The sequence below is a fragment of the Euwallacea similis genome, chromosome 11 (genome assembly GCF_039881205.1).
Source record: "Euwallacea similis isolate ESF13 chromosome 11, ESF131.1, whole genome shotgun sequence".
Taxonomy (NCBI): domain Eukaryota; kingdom Metazoa; phylum Arthropoda; class Insecta; order Coleoptera; family Curculionidae; genus Euwallacea; species Euwallacea similis.
The window spans coordinates 3,880,339-3,902,784 of NC_089619.1; the positions used below are offsets into that span (position 1 = coordinate 3,880,339).

Genomic DNA, 22,446 nt, shown 5'->3' on the forward strand with positions numbered 1-22,446 from the left:
ATCTAAATGAATTGCAGGTGTCTAGTGGCACTTCTAGAAGTCTCTTTATTAATTGTCTTTGTTTCACTACTGCTTTACCTCGTAAAGGGCCGAAAACGGGCAGTAATATTGTGGTAATATCATAACATAGGCTTTTGGAGACAGCTTCGCTATCGTAAAATTACAAAACGTTTGGAGACAAGGTATTATAGGTGCTTACACTGTTTTCAAAATAAGGAGGGTTGGCATTGGAATCTCTTACATGGCAGAAGACGCAGAGTAGATTAATTGGGAGAAACCTGTTACTTAATAGTTATTTACCTAATGTGTGTGGAAAGTGATACTTACCGCAAGTCAATTGCCGTCGACCGAAAGACACCAAGCGAAGTTTGGTCAATAGTCGAGTGCGGTGAAGACACTTTGGCACGTGTTAGGTGCAGCATTTTTTCTACTAGCGCATGTGCGTTAATTTTATTATCTTCCGTAAGTTTGGTTAAATATTAGTGTGCGGTAAGATCTTATCGCACGCATGTTAATGTCAAATACTCACAAAAAGTTTTGATTCTGACATATCACATTGATTTGCCTGTGGCAGAATTAGAGTCAGAGAACATATATAAAGTGCTACTTTAAGGTCTAAAAATAAAAGTAGCTTCATGAATTCACCGCTGCCATCATAGTGGCAATAATGTTGTAAAAAACTGTATTAAACTTTACCATAATAGCATTAGGAACTTAGATTATGATTTTGGCTTATTAGGTATGTTTCACATATTTATATGACATTTCGTTTTCAGGAAATCCTCATCAATATACAGAATCTACCATTCACGGATGGACAGGTGAGTACTCTTAAATGTAAAAAGATACCAAAATGAAATTTTAGCCATCGATAGACGCTAGTTGTGGCCACATTTCAAAATTGTTTTGGTTCATATGACTTACTTACTTACAGCATGACCACGTAAGTTTGTGTTCTTGTATTCTTTAATGGGACACCTTATATATTTTTTATATTTAGATTGTTCTTAATTGATTCATTATTGGTTTAAGTAATTTATGTAATTTATATTAATTCAACAACAAATGTTAACGCACTACAACTAAAAAGGAGAAGCCAAACGGGAGCTTCCCAGGCTTGGATGTGAGAGGAAATCCTTTTCGGAGAACAAACTGTTTGATCGACCCTCAGCTGTCCGAAAGGACATTTGGGGGCCGATCAAACGCCCAGACGGCTTCTATGCTTTCTCTGGAAGGCAAACGCCAAACTTCTAGCGAAATGCCATTTCCCAGGCAGTCTGAATCTGAATGGAGATATGAACCAGCATCCCCAGGGCAGGTCAAAACAACACAGAAGCGCGGACTGGGAAGTTTCGAAAAAGGCAGTCAAACTCTCTCTACTGAAAACGATAATTCTAACTTTTCAACCTCAAACGTTTTATTTGTTGCAATAAAAATGTAAAAGTTTTGCTTGGTATGATGTGGTGTAAAATCTCAAAATGAGGAGAGTAGTCCTCCCTTGGGAAACGGCAGTCAGTCAAATAACTAAAAGATAATCAACCTGGAGGTGGATCGAACAAAAAAATCCCCCGAAGAAAATATATGGCTCAAAACATAATTGAAGGGTTGTCCAAAATATTAAATTGGATGAAACTTGGAAAATTCTCAAGATGCTTGAGTTAAACGAAGTCTCAAATTTTATTTTAATGATTTCGAATACCGTCCTCGTCGCATTCATGTGCTGCAACAAAAAACCATCCAGGACATGTGCTTGGACCAGGTAAGAATAAAACTGAGGCGAGTTGTCAAAACAGTGGACAGTCAGAACAGTGGACATTTATCAAAATTCTATATTTTGTGGAATGGAATGCTGACGTTACAATTCAACTTCTGTTTTAAAATATGTAACAAGTTGCCAAACAGGTAGCTGAAGGACCAAATTCTCAAATTCCTTCCCTTCGGTGCTGGGAGGTCAGGGTTCACTCGGGAATCGAGGGTAATGGGCTTCCTATCGCCACGAAGGAAGATGGGGCGGCTATACCATATATCTAAAAAGGAAAAGAAACATAAAGAAAAACAAATAGAAAGAGTGAGGAATTGAAATGTCTCACCCAAGAACTTGGAACACTATTAATAAGGGCACCCAAATCTTCGAGACCGAAACTCCTGTAACCCCTGAAAAACTAATCGAACATATAGCCACACTTTGCGATAAGATATTTAAACGAAAAAAGTCATACGTTCGAGAATTGATAATTTCGATTCTTACGCTATCGTAAAATGAGTAGACTGGTTAGCATCAGTCTTTTGCGCCATCGACTCCCGGCATATACTTACAAAGTGTTCTACTATTTGCCACTAAAAGAGAAAAACTGCAGATTTCAGGAAAAACAGTCATGGAATAAGTAGAAAAATTTATTTCAGAACAAGTAGAAATCTGATGACCGGAAATGAACATAGTTCCACAGACAATTCTCTTGTTTGCAGGGGAGGAATTGACCAGAGCATGCCTTAAAGTGAGAAGAAGAAAAGTCTTCTAGCCTCGATGTTGTGTTGCCAGAGACAACATACCAAAATATTTTTCTGGGTTCATTAAAAACGCCTGAAAAAGGGCAAATTTCCTTGTATTTAGAAAATTACTCATTTGGCGAGGCAAGTTGAAATTCAGTGATCAAAACAGTGCTATAGACACCTTTGCTGAAGAAAGGAACGAACAAAACTTTATCGGCAATACGCAATTCGGGTATCAGAAAGGTAAATCTACAATGAAAAAAATGTTTTTTTGGCAGCACGTGACATATTTTCGTGCATAATATCTCTGTAGTTATTTGTTGAAATATAGAATGATACGCCCCTGTGAGCTCGAAACTCCTTTAAGTAAAAAAGCAAACTCTTCCTGCGAAAGAAGAAAGACAACCCTCAATTCAAGAACAATGCGAAGAGAGACAGAAAATCAGAAGGGTTCAACGCTGACGCTAATGCTAAAATTATGTTACTAATTTATACTGCTAATTATCGATAGAGCTTTTGGCGATAGGTTTTGAATTTTTCATTCAATTACAGTCTATCGTTGATTTTAAGCAGGATTTTGGAGGTTGAGGAGTTTTAGAGACAAACAGCATTTGCCTAATTGGAAGTGGTTTTTGGAAGAAATTTACTCCTTTAACAGAGAAGGATTCAACAGTGGAACAATACAGTCATATATTAAAAGGTAAGCGCGCCTTTCACACATTCCTGTCGCGTATGTTCTTCAATTTCCCAATTTTGAACAAAACTGTGTTATGAGCGATAATTAATTTGCAGCTTGCATGAATAGCCGTATTTAATCAGATCGTCTCATGCAATGTGGGGCAGCTCGTGGGAATATTGCACGTGTTTTTCAAATTAGGTCTTGATACTCATAATGGGAATACCGACACGGCTTAATAAGCTTAGCTATTGCTGATTGTTCACGCATGTTAAATTTAGAGTCAGATAAATGGTCGAAAAACAAGTTAAAAAACACCCCAGAGTAATTGGCAAAATATGGAAGGAAAAGATTGCATTTCATCGAAATTAACAACACTCAAATATCGCACATTCGGTCAAAGGGAACATTAACTGCTTTGAAGTTTCTTCACGGAGTTCTGATTGAAACTTTGATTACTATATGTTATTTGATGGTAAATGAATGACTAATTATCATCAATTTGCGATTTAATATCTTCCGCTGTTCATAAGAAAGCAGATGCGAACTAATACACATGCCATTCGAGGAATATGTTGCCATCATCATTGCCGTTCCAAGAATATGCTCACTTATGTATGTAGTGTATTGTTAAAATGTAATTTAGCCACCCGTGTCCGTGTAATCCTGCAACATTGGTTTAATAATTATTATTACTACTATCAGTGCTCTTACTTTGTATTACTTTTCAACAGTAGTACCTGATATAGTTTTGAAGTTGTTATATAAATTATTATACAAAGTGTTATATAACATATTATAAAACTTGACTACGTAATACTATAGGTGTATGTGCAATAACCTAAGATGCAATTTCAGAACTTTTCTTGAATCATTAATCAAATCAAGAATAAGTAATATAATTCATGTGGTGCAAACGCGTCACAGACATTCCATTCGCATCTCAAATCCGGAAAATTACCATTTCCGGTACACAACGCTCTTTTGTTAATCAAGTCCCATCTACGAAGCACCAGATTCTGATAGTTGCGAGGTCGTTCTCATGACCATGAATTCGGTCTTTTATATGTATGATTCAATATGGAGTGAGCGTTTTATAAATGAAAAGAAAGCAATTGTATGAGATTAGAATAAAATAATATCCTCATCTTTTTTTGAGATGTACAGGGTGATTCACGACTGATAGTAGGTTAGAGTTATGCCGAAACGGACATATGACTTTCCCGAGACTTTGCAGGTAGATAACTAATGTTGCTCTATCGACTTCAAATATTGCCAGCAATGCCATGTTGTTAGTTATAAAAAAATAGAAGTAGGAACTCCGATATGTTAAATGCGACCCCCTATGTATTATTTCATTTTCAGGTTTGCTATTTCTTCTTGATCATTTTTGCTTAATAATTTTTATACCTGTTTCTAGCGGTTTTCGCAATATTAATTAATGTTCTTTTTTTTGTTCAAAATAAGATTTCCGTTAAAACGAGAGTTTAAATTCAAAAAAGACAGAAATTTTGGAGATTTTTTCCTCCAGGTACGCGAATTAACCCCATGCAGAACAAATGTTCCACCTTTTCATTAATAATGATTTATTAGTCGATGGAAAAATGAAAAGTTAACCAACGACTATACACAGCAGTAAGATTTAGGATAAAACAAAATTGTTGGGAACGTAGGAAACTACTTAATTAGTACTTAAGTGACAAAAGTCAAAAAATGACGGTAGTTCCAATTTAAATGCAACTAGGTAGAATACAGTATTACTTCAACAGAAATCCCCACAGTTGCACAATTGTTGGCTGTGCTGAGTGCGGTTATTTGCTTCTTGTAATTTTGGTTTCAAAAGTGAATATTTACTTATATGAGTGTTAAGGAAATCACCCAGTAGACAAATAAAACTTTACGACTGTGTCATAGCTCTTAGAACTTATAATACAGAAGCAGTAATAAATATGACATACCAGCAATGACATTCACGGCGAAATCCTTTATTCTGATCGGTTGAAATATTAATGTGAATTTCGGGGCTCGTTTTATTGTGCTGCTCGGTTATTAAACAAAATTTATGAATTGTCGGCGTTTTGTTAAGAACAAAATGTTATTATTAGGTTTTAATTGGAATTACAAAAAATGCGGTTAACAGCAGACGTAAACGTGTTTGGCGGAATATTTCGGCTAAATTATAACGTCTGCGAACTTTGCGAGATTGTTATCGTTATTAATGCAAATAAGCGAATGGTGTGGAACAAAGAAACAAAAGTATGTTCACTTCAGTTTTGATTCTGTGGAAACCAAAATGAGGTTTGCAAAATGTTGATATTGAGAACTTTAGTACGGATCTTGCATCCAAAGATAAGGAAAAAGCTTCATATAAATATACATATAGGGCCGCAAATGATTCCTTATTACCGTGATACAGGGTGTTAAAATTTGAAAATGGGTATTATTCTTTTCCCTACAGCTCCTAGAGTTCGCTGTTCTATTATTGGTATTAGAGAAATTATGTAAACATGTAAGTTGACCTTTTATATCATTTTTGATCATAGTAGTTTTAAACTTGGCTTAAATTTTGAAACTTAGCATTTTCAGATTTCAATGAAGAAAAAAGAGGCGAAAAAGGCAGGTGTTTTCTTAGTTCATCTCCTAGAATAACGGTGTAGATATGTGTTTTAAATACAAATTATTCGTCTACGTACATCCAAGGTATTACCTGCCAAAATTTGAAAATTAACGAAAAGTAAGTAGGTGCCTATCTATCGCCTTGGGAGCAGTAAGAGATACAAAATCGGTAAATGGCAAAAGTTGTTTGTTTTAGAGCCTAATGAAATGATGTTTTAAAATACGAAAAATATTGACTGCACCCGGAGATATTAAAAAAAAACGAAATTTTGGTAAAAGTTTCTTTTTTTACTTGATTTAAAGGGATAGTTAAAATAAGTGACACTTTACCTTTGCTACTTTGTGCCTTTTACAACGTGGTGATATCAAAATTAAAATCCGATGTTCCTTTCTCCGTTGTGATTCTAATTCTATACTTTCTTTTTATTTTGAACTCAGAAATATATGACACATCGATATTATTGCTCTGAAATTTTGATAAGTCTATTTATTTGTGAGGTTACTTGTAGACAAATTACGAATAATATTTAACTAAAACATTATAAAGCAAAAATCCCACATTACAACAAATATTCAAAGCGAAGGCCTTTCGTTTCTAAGCAAAGCTAACCCTTCTTTTTGCTGTTGCAACAAGAAAATTAGAGACGAAAAAAGAACGAATGTACGGATTCCCTATCTAATGATTGATTGAATCTAAATGCAGACAAATAAGGCAGAATCCAATAAGATTCTATCTGGGATCAGGTAACATTGTTAAATGTAGTTTCCGTATTATCGTAAATCCGCAGTATCGATTAAAGAAAGAACTAAAATAAGTAAATATTTTGCAAGGATGCAAGTGTTAGCTGTCACAGAAACTTTTAGAAATACAAATCAAAATCTCAAAAATTGAGTTCAGTGCTAATCGGCACTGAAAATAATGAAATTATAATACAGTTATAGACAAACACGTAATATATAGCGCATCAGAATCTTAAAAGTTTAGAGAAAACCTAAATACCAATAACCTTGTTGTGTCACGTGTCACTGAATTTAGAATAAAAAGGAGGTTGAATCAAATCCGTTAAAAAAATCCAACACCGTATTTAAAAGAATTAAGTTGATGATGGTTGCCGGAAAACAAAACGTCGGATTTTAAATATGATAAAACCTCTTTAAATGAAGTCAGGAAAAATAAAGAAATTATCAAAAATGTCGTTTTTTTTTTTCAAATATCTCTCAATCTTCAAATAAACTATCTATTTGAAAAAATAAAATAAGACAAAAAATAATGTACCTTCTCTGTTGCACAAATATAAATGTGTTATAAAGGGTTCCGGATAATCCAACATAAATTTTCAAACCACATCACGATAAAATTTAATCTACCTATTGCAATATCAATTTCTCCTACAGAATATCGAATATAACATTTTAGTGAATAACGGCCTCGATTACTATTTACATTATTTCCGAAAAACTATTTATCATCCTGGTGACGTAACGAACATGCAACCGCTTCAACATATATCAGCAGTAGATTGACGCAGCCCACATGATAGCAACAGAGCAGTTATGGTTGCGTGATTCGTAATAAGTTTTTCCATGATATACTTTGTTCACCAAGATTTGCAATGAAAAGAGTAAAATTCATCAAATGATATTTTCATTCATCAGACCTGTATTTGGAAACGTATTTTTTTTTTATTATATATAATAAAAACATTTAATTATTGTAGTTCGTTGATCATTTTGGAGTGACGTAAATGATCAAAACGCCTCATAAAGTTATGTCCTGATAGTGACGTTTGTTAACGGGTGCAGCATCATTTAAACTTTGATTTGTTCAAAGAGCTGCGTAGAAGCAAGAAGTTTTTGATCGTTCCGTATGGCCCGAGATGAACGAAATGTGCCAGCGCCTCGCACATCGAGCTTGAAGGAACAGACTATATCGTGTCTTTTCCCAGGTAAGTTTTCGCTCGGGAGTTTTAAAAACTTCACTTAACTCCTGTCGGCGACTTGAAAAGGGTATGGAGTAGCGCGCGGCGGAGTTTCGCTGGAAAATTGAGAGGTCAATTTCCATTAGATTCGAATTAAAATTGTATTTGAAGCGATGTCTGTTCGAATGGAAATATCTTGTCGAGTTCGAGGTAAAAAATTTATCATATGATTTTACTTTGTCGTTATGCATATTTTTATGACGGTTTATAACTCAGGAAGGTCACTAGTCCAAGTAGTATTTACGCACCGCACGTAGGATTATTATAGTTTTATTCTTACAAATAACTTTTCCTTAGAGTCTTATGACCGTTTACACTAAGCTTTTTTTAAGTGTACTTATTAAAGTTAAGCATTCCTTATATAAAATATAGCATGGGCGTTTTTGACTTAAGTGTGCCTTAACTTTAAGTATAAGTACTCGAAATTGCTTGGTGCAAACGGCTGTTAGAGTAACATTCGGCCAGAAAGGTTCAAATACATAAAGCGTCCTTTATTTGATTCGAAGTCTACACTTATTTTTTATTTTTATGAAATTTATTATGTTTTTTTTTAAAAGGGGCATCTACTTGACGCATACATATATTGTATACTCCTCAATAGGCAATTAACATGTTTTGGTAGAAACGTAATTATTCTTTAATTTATATTTTATTACAGATGTAACACGTGGGTACCCGGAAAAACCCCCAGAACATTTCCTTTAACCAAAGTGCTCGTCATATGTTGTTATTTGCGATTATTTTCTTTGTTTTTGTGACTACAACTTCTCTACAAAAATGTATTCAATTTTGTGAATCCTTTCAATACTCACAAGACTATTTCAGATTTTCTAGAAAAATTGTAACTCAAAAATGCTCTAAAACTTTTATAATTTTTAACGCAGTTTAAATTGGCCGTTATCGATATCATCAGACTTTAGTCAAAATATCGAAAACAATTACACATTATTTGAGAAATTTAAATACTCCGTAGATGTTACGTGGATTTTATTTTTGTTGCACCATATTATTAGACATACAATTAACGTCACCCAACTAGGTTGATAAGAAAATCAAAGGGAATTGATTTGTAATATTTTTGGTAAAAAAATGTACTTTAACACAGTTCTAAATGAAATAGGTGTATTTTTGCAATGGCTTTGGACGTAGCTTTCGATTTCTGTTTAAAATTTTTCACTAATTTTTCTCACATTTTCATTTTTAAAAAGTCCATATCACATTCATTCCAGTTAATAAGTTATTTATAAATATTGAACATAAAAGCAAAATACCATTTGGGTTTGAGGTTTTTGTGATAATTACATATTAGAGCGGACGCCTGTAAAATTCTCCACGATTTTCCTATCCACCTATTTCCGCTATGATTTTCTTTGTGTACATTTAGCATAATTTAAAACAGGCGTGATAAATGGTTCTTCTTAATGGATCGCCATAGTTAAGAATTCTTAAAGGAGCCGGCCGTCAAGGCTGTTATGGTTAAAAAACCCATAAAAATTATATATTTTTATCAGATGGATAAAGAATATTATACATAGCTGATACGTATATAGCTTACCGAGTTGGGTTGATTGTTAACGTGGCATAAGCGTCGGCTTACAAATTCTAACCCCGTACGTTATTTATTCTATTAACCTTGTAACGTTAATGAGCATATCATCAAACGAGCCGGCACTGTGCGAAAAAAGTACCGAGTGGCAGGTAGATAGAAGGTATCTGTAGCGCACAGTTCGTTGGGTCATACACTTGCGGGGTGTTTGAGCAGTGTCCACATAGATGGCTATACCGGTGACCGAATTGAAAATTTTAGTTTTATAAAAATAACAGTTCTTTCTCTTCATGAATTAATTCTTGAATTAGCTCTTGAATTGCTTCACGCTTCCTGGTAGTTTTCCAGTTATTTGGAGGTTTGTGAAACTCGGCGACGTCCAAGTTCACGATCCATCCCAAAAGATTCTGGTTTATTGCTAGGTTTAAATAATCAAATCAATGAATAATCGTCAATAACTATATATTTGTTTTTATAAACAATTACTATTTTTTGCACAGAATCTAGAAACTAAAAAAAGTTAAACTAAAAACTATTTAGTAAGTTTTACTTCACGACCTCGTAGATATACTCGTAAACATTGACGAAAACTTGAACCCGCTTTAATCTAAATTTTCATTCTCGCTCTATATCCCATAAAATTACATAAAATTCTTTGGATAAATTTGTAAAAATTTATATTTATACAAGATCACATTCTTTCAAGGATCGTGGCGCCAATTAACTTGACACAAGTTTCCCTCCAAATTCGGTTTATTGTCCAAAATTGCATGACAAATTCGATCAATAAACCGAGTTTGAAGGTAAACCTGTGTCAAGTTCCTTGGTGCAAGTGCCTAGGAAATCTAATTTAATGCAGGACCCATAAAGTAGCATCTACCACTCCATTACATATCGAATTCGATTTGTGCATTGTCAAAATATGATAAGTTTACGCATAATTAAAATAATTCCACGAATATCGGAAACAGTCTAGTATCATTTATTACGGCTAATATCATAAGGTAACAATCGGGAAAGTGACAAGGACAAGGTTAAGTTTTTAAATAATGAAATCGCAGTAGAATTGATACTATTGAAAACTTTTATGCAGTTTTTAGCCAATGCCACCGAAAATAAAATAAAAAAACATGTTCGGGGTGACTTGTTTAGACCATATGGAAATGCGGAGTTCCCGAATAGCATTTTGCATGAAAAATGATTTCGAATCTTTCCGAATATGATAAATAATAGTAATAAAATCTCAACTTCTTTTTTGCATATATAGTTCAAAATATTCTCTTGATATTCAGACAGATCCATGCTGATCAACAAACTGGCAAATAAATAACCAGTATGAAGTATCTAAGGAGAGCACATTAATGACTACAAAAAAAAAGAAAAATAGAAGAAGCCTTGGCGTTTCGTGAATTGCTTGCAAAGTAGTACGATATAAAAATATGGACTTATATTGCGATTAAAAAGTTTTCCCATAAACTTTGGTAGTAAGTGTTTTCTATTTTTGGCGTGCACTATTTGACAAATAAGGTTTGTGTGCCTGTGGTAGCTGAATTCGTTGCATGTTATAAGTTAGAGTGATATATTATATAGGCTTTTAAAGTAAAGCAGGTAATATTTTGAGTGACATAGTTTTATAATCATTGAAATTAGCTGTTGTTTTTGGCTTAAAAGCTATAGAATCATTCGCCTCGGAAAGTAGATGTATAGAATAACTAAATTTAACTTATTGAAAGTTTCAAAAAAAATGTCAAAATTTTCTATTATTTTTCAATATTTGGAAAACTACAAAGTAAAAAATTTAAGAAAATATTTATGTTTCTTAGGCAATGTCCGATCATTTTTTTTTGTATTTCTACATTTCCAAGATATTCAAATCAGTCCGCAAGTTTGTAACAACAATTTTATTGTATTAGAGTAATTGTTTTAATGAATAATTATTAGCTAAAGCTGTTATAAATAAATCTTTGTAAAGAAAATCAAAATATATAAAAGAATTTCGGCACGTCTTCATTCGAAGTTCACCAGGATTATTAAGCAAGTATTCAGATTAACTTTTCACGGCATTTTTCCCAAACTAAGTGACACAGAAATGGTTTATAAATTCTTTTTTGTATACTTTAGGAATAACACCGGTAGACAACAACTTTTCATAATATATGTTGCCCCTAAAATTAAAAATAAACTACTTTACTCCTGAGCCAATTTCATAATTTTCGAATCCCCCCATATGAAATGAGATATAGAAATTTTGTAAACTACATTTTAAGTTTGAAGGAATGCACAAATTTTTATTAAGAATAAAATTTTCTAATAAATTCAAATTAAAAAAAAATCTCATATGGTGCGTACTTTCTGCTGGTCACTGTATATCATAAAATGGGTCGCCTCGGAAAAGTGGATATATAAAACTAATTGCACTAAATTAAACTTATCATGAGTTGTCAATAGTGTTGCATGATAAAACCTTATCGAAACTACAGACAACATTCGCACCACTATAAATACCAAGATTAGCGTCAATAATGCTGTTTCGAATTTTATTACCTTTGAAATGATTATTATTCATAAAATGTAACGTAGTAAATAAAGATGCTGGAAATAGTAATGGCATAGTCAGAGCTAATTTGGCTATGGTGTGTTAAATGAACTATAAAAATAATTTGATGAACTATAAAACTCAATTTATATTTTTATGTCTCTCAGGTCTATTTCGGAAATCTTAATAAGGATTGTTACATCAGTTGATGCAGCATTCATATTTTAATTCTTTAATATCCATTAGTTTACAAGAATGAATGTTAATAACCTAGAATGAACGGGATAATGTGAGTAATCTGAATGTTGTATTTCGTTCTTGATGATGCCTCGTAATCATGTAGATGTCTAACACTATGCAGAATATGTGAATATTACCCCAAAAGGGAATACAATTTTCCTTCTAAGGCTTTTAAAGATGGGCATACAAATTATAAAACTCATATACTTATATAATATATTATATATTATCATGTATAATAAATATATCATATGCATATTAGCCTGAATTTAAAGGGTTAATAGGTCTCAACAGTTTATTAAAATTTTATAGGTCTTGTGTAAAGTAACCCGTTTGAAAGTACGATTTTTTTACGGTTACGGGTTTTACGATTACGGGGGACATTCAAAGTTTTGAAATTTGGAGGCGTGTTGAGCCAACACGACTCGAATTAGAAGATTTAAAAAATTGCGGAATGATGACCAGTCTTGAGTACTATGACCTTCATGTAAAAATTTTTCAATTGATTAATCCGGGCAGGCGTAAAAAAATAAAAACCGATTTCCCACCTTAATCTTCTATGTCCAGGGTTCCCCTGGACACCCGATATTTAAAAATATACATTAAAGGAAATTAGTAATTTTTTTATTTTGATTTGCCAAAAAAATCAAGTATAACTTAAACAGCATTTTCTTATTAAGTATGGAGTTAAAAAAAGAATAATCTACAAACAGATGCACCCCACTGCTTAGGCCAAATAGAAACACAAAATAGCAACTGTTCCATTTCTGTTTAAACACCTGCATGGCGTAAATTCGATTGTGGCCTTTCTTATGTATTATGTCAGAAAATGGAACGAGAAAGCCATTCTTTAAAATATCGAATGGCGTCAATAATGGTTTGACGTCTGAACGATTGGGGGTGGAGAACAAATAATTTCTGTGCGTGATTTTTCTATTGTGGAATTTGCATCAGGACATGTAAGGGTGTGGGAAATTTTAAATGTGCTTCCGTTGATGTAATACAGTTGTTTTGAGAAACAATCTGTAGGCCAAATGTGTATACAGTGTCGCACATAAAGAACGCGTCATATGGGAAATGATTTTACTTACCAATTTAGTTACAGTTGATTTTTCAGTTCTGTTTCAGAAATGTTTCAGAAATTGGTGAAAGAACAAATGACTGTTTATAACTGTCAAATTACATTAAAAAAATCAAAATTCTCTATTATTTTTCAAAATTTGGAAAAACTACAAAGGAAAAAGTTTACTCTAATTTTCAAGTTTCCTGCGCGACTGTCAATTAATTTTTTCTGCGTATTTCTATATTTCCGACATATTTAAATCAGTCCAGCAACTTTGAAACAACTAAACTAATTGTTTTAATGATTCATTATTAGCTAAAGTTGTCATAAATAAATCTTTTTAAAGAAAATACATCAAAGAACCTACGTATGTACGTCTTCATGCAACATGCATCTGGATTATAAACCATTAGGTTAGCTTATTGCGGTATGTTTTCCAAGCTAATTGACACAGAAACAGGTTTATAAATTCTTTCTTTTATTCATTGGAAACAACGCCTCCCTCACCAGTAGAGGTTGATGGAGCGGTCGAATTTCAAAAAAGAATAGGGAAATGGAGAGAGAAAAACCCAACAATCTCTACTGGCGTGTGAAGAGTTATTCCCCCCCAAAAAATAGTAAAAATGAACAATTCGCCTCAAACGTATGGAACATATTTAAAGTTAGAAGAGAAAAGCAAAAATGTATTCCAAAATAATAATTATTGTGGTATTAAAACAGCAAAAAAACAACACCTATTTCCATTTTTATGGAAATTTAATTTATGATATATATAACGTTAGGCTTAGTATTAGAAAAATGTATCTTTAATGACAATTGGTAAAAAGAAAAAAATATATGCTTCTATGTCCTTGCCATCGCGTTCAGACAGACGTGTTGTCCTTCTAAATACAGTTGTAATTGAATTTTTCATGGCTTGCGGACTTATTTTTAAAATACATTCTGGAATAACTGTTTCAAGACTATGGATATGGCAAAAAGGTCTTTCATTATAAATATTTTGTTTAATAACAAAAAAAACATACAAATTCCAGTGGGGTTAAATCTCAAATCTCAAGTGATTTATCTAGAGCAGCCATAGATTTGCTCCATGGTATGTCCAATTATTCTGCTGTAGAAAATTTTCAGAAGGTGTTCTTTAACGCTCCTTGAATTATCTTTATTTGCACACATTTTTTTTTAAAGAATATTAAGCATGGCATTCAATTAACAAATTATCAATCAAAGTCAAAATTTGCCTAAATTCATTAAAAAAAATTCTCATATGATGTGTACTTTATGTGTAACCCTGTGTTTAAAAAAAAATATATATAAATATATTTTTATTTCAGGCTTTCAAAAGGGTGGGGCTCGTTATGAAGTGCACTAAAATAGTGTTGAATAATCGTAATAATTCTTGTAAACCCAGGGAGATAAATAAAAATGAAGAAAATGTAGTTTGGATTACTACTGGCCACCATGGGCAAGTAGAACTAACTATTTTTATAAATATTTTTTATTTTCCTTCTCCAGCTACTCCTACAAACTCTCGGCTAAAACCAAGCAATTCTCTACGCCGAGAGGATCTGCTGAGCCTCAGCTAACCATAACGACACTAATGTTCCCAGAAAACATAAATAATTGGAATACGGGATCATCTCTGGAGAGATGGTCAAGAAAAACACCAACACTAGTATCTGCAAAGCGAAGAAATTATTCATCAAGGAAAACTATGATGGACGATGAATACGAATTTTATTATCCTGTCTCAGATATTCTAAGCGAGAGCAAATTAGAGGATGAAGATGCATATAATTATAATCCAGAACTTCTCGAAAACGGCTGTGATACATTTGATTTTAAAGATTATTATGTTTCTGAAGACATAGAAGAGCTTGTGTTAAAGTCACAAAGAGCAACGGAGGAGAGGTGTGAGAGGAAATGTGGCAAAAAGCGTAAGAACAAGAAAAAGGATGCGGGCAACGATGACAAAGGGGACAGCGCAAAAAGCAAGAGGAACAAATTCAAAAAGACAATTAGATTCTCTCTGTCCAAACCACCTAGCCCTGAAACTGAACAAGTAATCCGTGTGGACGTCACCTCGAACGTTTCATTCGATGACACAGCTGAAATCGAAGAGGTCATCAAGGGCAATCCATCTCTAACAGTGAACAAAGACTACAAGAGAAATTTTAAAGCAAACAGGAAAGAATTATCTGAAAAACCATTCGACAACAATAATAATGAAAGACAAGACAATTTAGGCATTGAAGGGGTTGAGGAAGAATTCCTTGTTAAATGTAGGCAATTAGCTTTGACTAAGAAAAAGCGATAAGGGGTAGGTTTAATAAATATTTATTGATTTTCTGTCCTTCTTTGTAATGTTGGTTATTGAACGATGAATTGCAGGGAAATTAATGAGGAAAGCATTCTTTTTAATTTGATTTTTTTGGTGTTGCTAAGTGCTTTCAGATGTGGATTATCAACTCTTATTTGACGCAATTGAAAACAGAAATCCAAATTATTGTTAAACGTCCTTGGAATTGTAATCTTTGCTACGTAAATTAAAACAAAGTATAAAAAGCGGATGGCTTAATAAGATGTGGTCTAGACTAGCCAATCACTTGTGATCAGATTTTCAAGGTGCATCTATCAAAAACGCGAACAGTTATAATTTCAGACAGTGAGATTTTTTGTCTGTTTTCGAGAATCTCAGACAATGCAGTTCTCGGAGCTATATCATATTTCAGTTTTAATTATTGTTATTAATTTTGACCTTTCCATGGGAAACACACTGGTCCCGAATATCGTCATGTGATTTGTTCGATATGGTCCTGACGTGTAGTATTTTTGCCTTCAATATAATCTTAGTATAATTTAACTTCTGACTGTAACAGCAAGTCGAGACAAATCGATTTGCAGAAAAAAATGTGATTAAGAGGTATAGATTATATAACATTAGCCGCGTTTACAATTAATTCATGACTGTTTAAATTTGGATGTTAATTTTCAACATCCCTAACTATTTCCTTGTGTGTGTTTTAAACAGGTAGGTTCCTTAAATCATACCGCAGTACTATGATTTCGATTCCTACCTTTTTTTTCTTTCCTAGGATTTCTACCTCTTTTGTTGATTTTAAGCATATCGGTGATCTAAAAAATGAACAAAATCCTTGATCACATTGAAGTCTGATTAATGTCGCCAAAATCAACATTCCTGGAGACATTCATCAAGAGAGTTAACAAGCACCATCCATAATGCAAATTTAAAGAAGGAATATACTTTGCATAGATAGATTGAGGGACTTCTCACCATTACACCAAGATTCATGTTTTTCATTCACTGTTTTGTGTTGTGTTAATAAATAAATCCTACCCATTTCTAATAAAGTTTTATTTGAAATATGCATAATCATTTGCTTAACAAAATACACAATTATTTGGGCGGTAGACGCAAATGGCATCATTACAAATCACAATCAGCATAAGGCGGTGGATTATGGGGTGATGTCCCTCATATGCGCATTCAGCAACTATAATGGTTTATTGACAGGTTAATGACTATGTGTTGGCCAGAGGAAGGTCTGGAAATTAGTGTCTTTTTTTGTTGTGCAGATATATCGAGTGTCAGTAATCAAGTGGGTGAAATTTCACGGTTAACCAATATTCGGAAGTTCCGCCGTACCGAAAATATTTTACATTTTTTAAAGTTTAATACGATTGCGAATGCTCGCTCACATTTATATCCCATATGACAGTAATTTCCAACTCCCGTGTGTTAAGCGACATATAAAAACCGTATATGATATTATCTATCGAATTTTGTACGCACGAGCATATATTTCTCACGCTATTTAAAAGATTTGGACCATATTCTTTAGAACCACATTTCACAAAAAAACCGCAAATATACCTAAAAACGTCCCCATTTACCCTAATTTAGTAATATGCTCCTAAATCTGTATCAGATGCACCATAATGTGGCGATTTATAAGTGTGCATTTCTTTTATTATATCCAAACCGCGTTTTTTGCTCAAAATAGCATACAAAAGCCTAAAAGTACGTGGAATTTGACTTCTTTTTTAAAGACCACGTTCCGTTGAGCTAATGTTCATTTACATAATGGAAAAAACGTCAGATCAGGGGGACCTTAATTCTATTTTCCCTATATTGGCATTTTTATGGTCATTTTAGGGTCGAATTTAATCTGGAATAGGGAATGAGGCCCGGCCATCTGGTTATTTCGCCCTCATTTTTTGACGGGAGACAAATTTATTCATTTTTAAATGGTACGAAATATTTGATACGTCTAATAATTTCGGGAATTTCTAATGTATTTTGATACGTTTTATCGGTTTCAAAGTAGGTCGAAACTTTTAGTCTTTACGTAAAAGTTGACGAATGGTGCGAAATGGACGAACGCGCAGTCCCATCTAATTTGTTAACTGCAATTTTTCTTTGATAATTTTGTTTATTTGGAGGAACTATCAACTAATAATTAATTTTTCCAGTGATTCTCACGCACATCTGCATTAGTATGATTAATTTTACTTTTTAATTTGAATAATTCATTATTTTAGTACGAGAAAAAAATGGTTCTAACCGCTTCTAACAACGTAAAAATCCGGACCGTTATTAAGTTTTTCTCTTCCAAATTAATAACCTGTCCAACCTGAAAATAAACCATCATTAAAATCTCATAACTTGATTTACTTGCGAAATTTTCACATTTTTGGCCGTCGAAATCACGAAATTAAACAAGATTAACATTTGGCCTCAAATTTACTCGTTTTTAGTAAATTTTAACTTTTTCTATATTTATTGGATCACTCGGATGTATTTCTTTGATCGAAATTTTGAATTCTAGGCGACGAATTTTAGTTACAAAATTTGAAATTCTTATTCAAATTTAGCAATTATTGATATTTTGCGCCCTCAATTCAAATCCAACAAATTATCTTTTTGTTCGTAAATTTGATTTTTTTGGAGTTTTAAAGCACGAAAAACGCAAATTATGTAATTCTGTCTTAAATTACTGAATATTTTACACTTCGTATCTCGACTCGAATCCCTCGAATGTGATATCTGACCGCAATTTGGAAACTTTTGCAATTTTAAAACACAAAGTTAATTCAAAAAAAATGTAATTCAGCCTCGCATTAGGGAATACTTTACATTTTGCATTCCGGTTTTAAACCCAAAAAGTATATTTGTTTGTTCGAGATTTTGTAATTTATCGCCATTTAAATCGCTAGGTGAAACCACGATATACTTAAATCTGGATAAGATTTGGCATTTTTTGACAAGTTACAGCTACAATTTCAGCCTCAGAGTTTGAATTGTGTCCAGGAATTTTGAACTTTTGAATTGTATTTCAAACTATTAAAAAAAAACAGATAACGTGTACTTCTATCTCCAAATAATGAATATTTTGCATTTTGTGTCTAGAATGGAATTTCCAGAATGTTTAATTTTGATCGAGATTTGGAAACTTTTGTCTCTTGGGTTTGCGAAATTAAACCATAGAATTTGTAGTTCTACCATGAGTTAGTGAATAATTTACTTGCCTTTTGTGTCCCGTATTTAACCCTTAGAAGTTATTCTTCTCGTGATTTTCAATTTTTTTGTCATTTAGGGCACAAAGTTAAAAAGTTAAACTTGTAATTCTGTCTGAAATTGAGATTTTTTTAAATTTTGCACTCGCAATTCAAATTCCAGAATTTAATTTTTTGCACGGAATGTTGAAGCCTTTGGCGTTTTAGCGCACGAAGTAAACCACAAAATTTACAATTTTGCCTCGAATTTTGCATTTTTTTTTTGTTTCCCCATTTGAAGAAGTAAAGTGAGAAGGCAAATTAAAAAGGACGGTAGTTAAGGTGCAGAGAATTGTTTGAATTCGTCGTTTTTGTCATAGATACTCATTGTTCGAATTACGAGAAGCTGCAAATGATTAAAAAATGTGTAAGCATGGATTAAAACAAAATTAAAATGCGAAGGAAGCGTAAAGTACATAAGTACCTAAAACAAGGTGTGATCTCCCAAATCACTGTTTTGTTAAATGTCTAATGAAGCGACTTTACTACAATTTAGCCGACGCACTGTGAACATCTCTTATGGTTTCTGAGATCTCAATGTCCAGCCTCACGAAGGCGGACCGCCTTGTAGAGAATGTTCTGCACACTGTTCTTATTTACAACAATATTTTTAAGTTTATGATAAGTGCGAAATTACACATACGGTAATTTTGTAGTAGCGTGCTAACGTTCGACCGCAAGTCTAAATGTCCATTGGTTACTATTCAAAATTTGTGCAAAATGTTTTTTTGATTGAGTCAGCAACAAATTTTAATTTAAATACGCTTGAAGCGTCCTCATCTCATAAAATATTAGTAGTGAAAATTAGTAAAGGGTATTATATTCCAGAGGGCTCGTAATAGTTTATGATGAAAACTCCATTATAATTACATACGCATGCAAGTGAAGTTCCTCACAATTCTACAGACATAACGTAATAATACTTTCCTAATTTTCTTGTCTGTTAACATTCTCCTTAAACGAATAAGAACAAAGTAGGGTTAATCGTCCATTAATTTCTGCGGAAAGCTTAACGTAAGTAGGGACCAAAGTAACAGGTTGGGTCGGGTCCACAAGGGATGAGATCTTTACCCTTCTTAGCGTTTGATAGACCCCAGTGGCGATCCAGTGGGAAAAAACTTTTGTTTAAAAGAACAAATCGTTCATTCGACGAATTGAAGTAGGCTCGAAATACAGCAGGAATTGATTAGGTCTGTTAAATGATTTTCAAATAATATCGCAAGGAGAAGAGAGAGGATCGCTCTCTTGTTAACAGAATTGGCCGCAGAAAATTCTAATGTATTGCGTGTATGGCATTACGTAAATATGTAAATATAGCTTTATTTAATTAATATTTTACGTGCATACATTTTCTTCTATAACAAAAGTGTTACACAAACAAAAGATGTCTGCTCACTAAATTAGAAATACCAACTGACCTACCTTGAAAGTCTTGTGCCGAATCTCAAACAAAACCGCTGCTAAATTATATGTTTTTTTTAATGCTTCGCTATTCGTTTAATTTGTCGGCAAACAGAATACCAAAACCCAGTCAGACTTCTCATATTATACTGCTAATAGGATGATAGTTTAAATAGTTCACCGGAATAGTTTAGAGCGAGAATGTAGGTCATTGAGACTTGGTCTAGGTCTTGGTTCGTCTGGCGACCTTCGACAAGTTTTTTCAGATTCTTCTCACCATTGTCAGTGCAACTTAACTTACATAAGAAGGAGGCCTGCATTCGAGGAACTGATTATACACGAATAGAATTAGTCCACTAGTTTCACTCTATTTGAGTTAGACTAGGTTACTAAACTAAGACGTCGATAAAAATTTCGCACAGTGACTCATCTAACTAAAAGCAAACGGTTCCCTCCCGCGGCTGGCAAATCCCTATCAATCTTAATAACAGACATAATCGAAAAAAGTTTCGAAGCAGACGCCGCCTTATAAGAAAGGAAACCGAAAGTGTGACCTATTACGCCAACATCGCATCATCAGAAAATAAAGTTCATAAAGTTTCCAACCCTGACCTACTCTAAAGGGGATTCCTTCCACTTTTATCCATATCAATGGCGGACCCACCCGGGAAAAGCAACCGCTCTTAAGAAAGGGAAAGCGAGATGGATCCCAACCGGGACGACAGAATAGAAAGTGCATTTCCACTTAATGCAGGGGCGTACAACATTTGATCCAGACTTGTCATCTCTATACATACTTCTTCATTTCGCCTTTTTCTCAGACAGTTTACAAACTAATTTGAGGAGTACGGAATACTCGTAGCTATTTACCTAACAAATCGAGCTGAGCCCTTGCTCTGTGAAGTTGGGAGCGTTGTGCGCCCCGGTGGAATATGTACAGGACGGTGGCTTCTATGATGGAAAGAGAACTTGTTCAGGTTAACTTGTTCAATTTTTTTCATGCGAGTCATTCGATAGAGAAAAAATGGTTGTTACCACCACTACTTCAAAAATCTTAGTAATAGCATTTAACATTTTCTAAAAAGCCTACGGTCGACTCCGAGCGAAAGGCACTTCCTGTTCGGGTGGTGAACACTCACCGCAAACCATGAGCATTCCTGCTATTTCATCAACAACTCATTAAATATGTATGTATTGCCAACTCCTGGTGTTTATCAATTATTCGGTTTTTTTTATTACATTTATGTTCTTGGATATTTTTTCCAAATAATTAAGAATATTGTTCAAAACTTAACGTAATTGAACTGAGAACTTTAACTGAGACTCCAAATTATATCCATCCATCCAGTATTTTTGGTTTCTGAAACGCATTTTCATTAAATCGGTATGTAGAATTGAATATTTAGAGGAAAGGAACACGGCACGCTCTGAGCTTTGATTGGGCTATTTATTATACAAAGCCGACACAAACATATAGGGATTTCAATGGAAAATACAAGCAAACTCCTGTTTTCCGTCCAAGTAATTTGCAGATTTATACACACGAATCCCACAAGACTAAAGAAACTGAGCTCATTTACCAATGATTGCTTTACCTACTCAATTCGACTCGATATCTCGGGCTTTGATTACGAGAAATTTCTCGGAATATGACTTAAATGCCCAGAAAGCAGCAGAGAACGCGAGGAAACACAAAAATTAATAATTAGATAAAAATAAAATGAAATTGAGATCCAATGACAGACAATTTTAGACATCTCCATGGAAAACCCGAGTATTTGCTAACATTTTTTGTTAGATCACCTGCTGCTTTTCCGAGCATTTTCACATGAAAAATGGCAAAATTTGACTACTTCTACTTGTTTTTTTCGCATTTTAGAGGAAATGTCATAGATAGATAATCAACAGAGAAAACTCCAAGTATTTTTTTGCGGCTGGACACATTATGATATCTCTAATGGAAAAAGCAGGTTTTTATTTTTCCGCACTTTACCCTTCGACTTGCGGGACTGCCTCCAGTGCAGGAAAATTGTCCAGGATATGCTCTTTTCAGTCTCGCTATGCAAAATGGTCAAAGCGGCTTAAATAATGGAGTCATTACTAGAAGCGAGCCGTGTAAGCGAAAAATCTCGCAATACTTAATATATAAATTATTCTTGTTCAATTATAAAGACATCATGGTCGCAACTTTCTTAATAGACACATTTGTTCCTTCAGCCTCGCTCCCGTAAACTGCTTTAGCTTCGTATGTTACAAATGAGTTTTTAAAAAGTAATCAAAAGAGGAAATCACACGCTGAAAGCTGGGAAATCAGCAAGACCTGTT

At 33.6% G+C, this 22,446-nt stretch overlaps 1 protein-coding gene across 2 annotated transcripts; it reads left to right on the forward strand.

Annotated features, from left to right (window-relative positions):
• The first annotated feature begins 7,777 nt into the window (after window positions 1-7,777).
• Window positions 7,778-16,116, forward strand: LOC136412272 (uncharacterized). 2 transcript variants are annotated; one of them, XM_066395299.1, is made up of 3 exons: window positions 7,778-7,911; window positions 14,478-14,608; window positions 14,659-16,116. In XM_066395299.1, the coding sequence occupies exons 2-3, from the start codon at window positions 14,502-14,504 to the stop codon at window positions 15,458-15,460; spliced, it is 909 nt and encodes a 302-aa protein (XP_066251396.1). In that variant the 5' UTR covers window positions 7,778-7,911; window positions 14,478-14,501; the 3' UTR covers window positions 15,461-16,116. The 2 variants fall into 2 exon arrangements, with proteins under 2 accessions (XP_066251396.1, XP_066251395.1); XM_066395298.1 differs by lacking the exon at window positions 7,778-7,911 and having other exon boundaries at window positions 14,503-14,612.
• Window positions 16,117-22,446: the final 6,330 nt, after the last annotated feature.

Excerpts from the sequence above, each read along its gene's own strand:
- LOC136412272 (XM_066395299.1), top strand. The coding sequence starts at position 14,502 with ATGAAGTGCACTAAAATAGTGTTGAATAATCGTAATAATTCTTGTAAA. Across the intron at positions 14,609-14,658 it reads ATTACTACTGGCCACCATGG|CTACTCCTACAAACTCTCGG; the intron begins GCAAGTAGAACT and ends TTCCTTCTCCAG.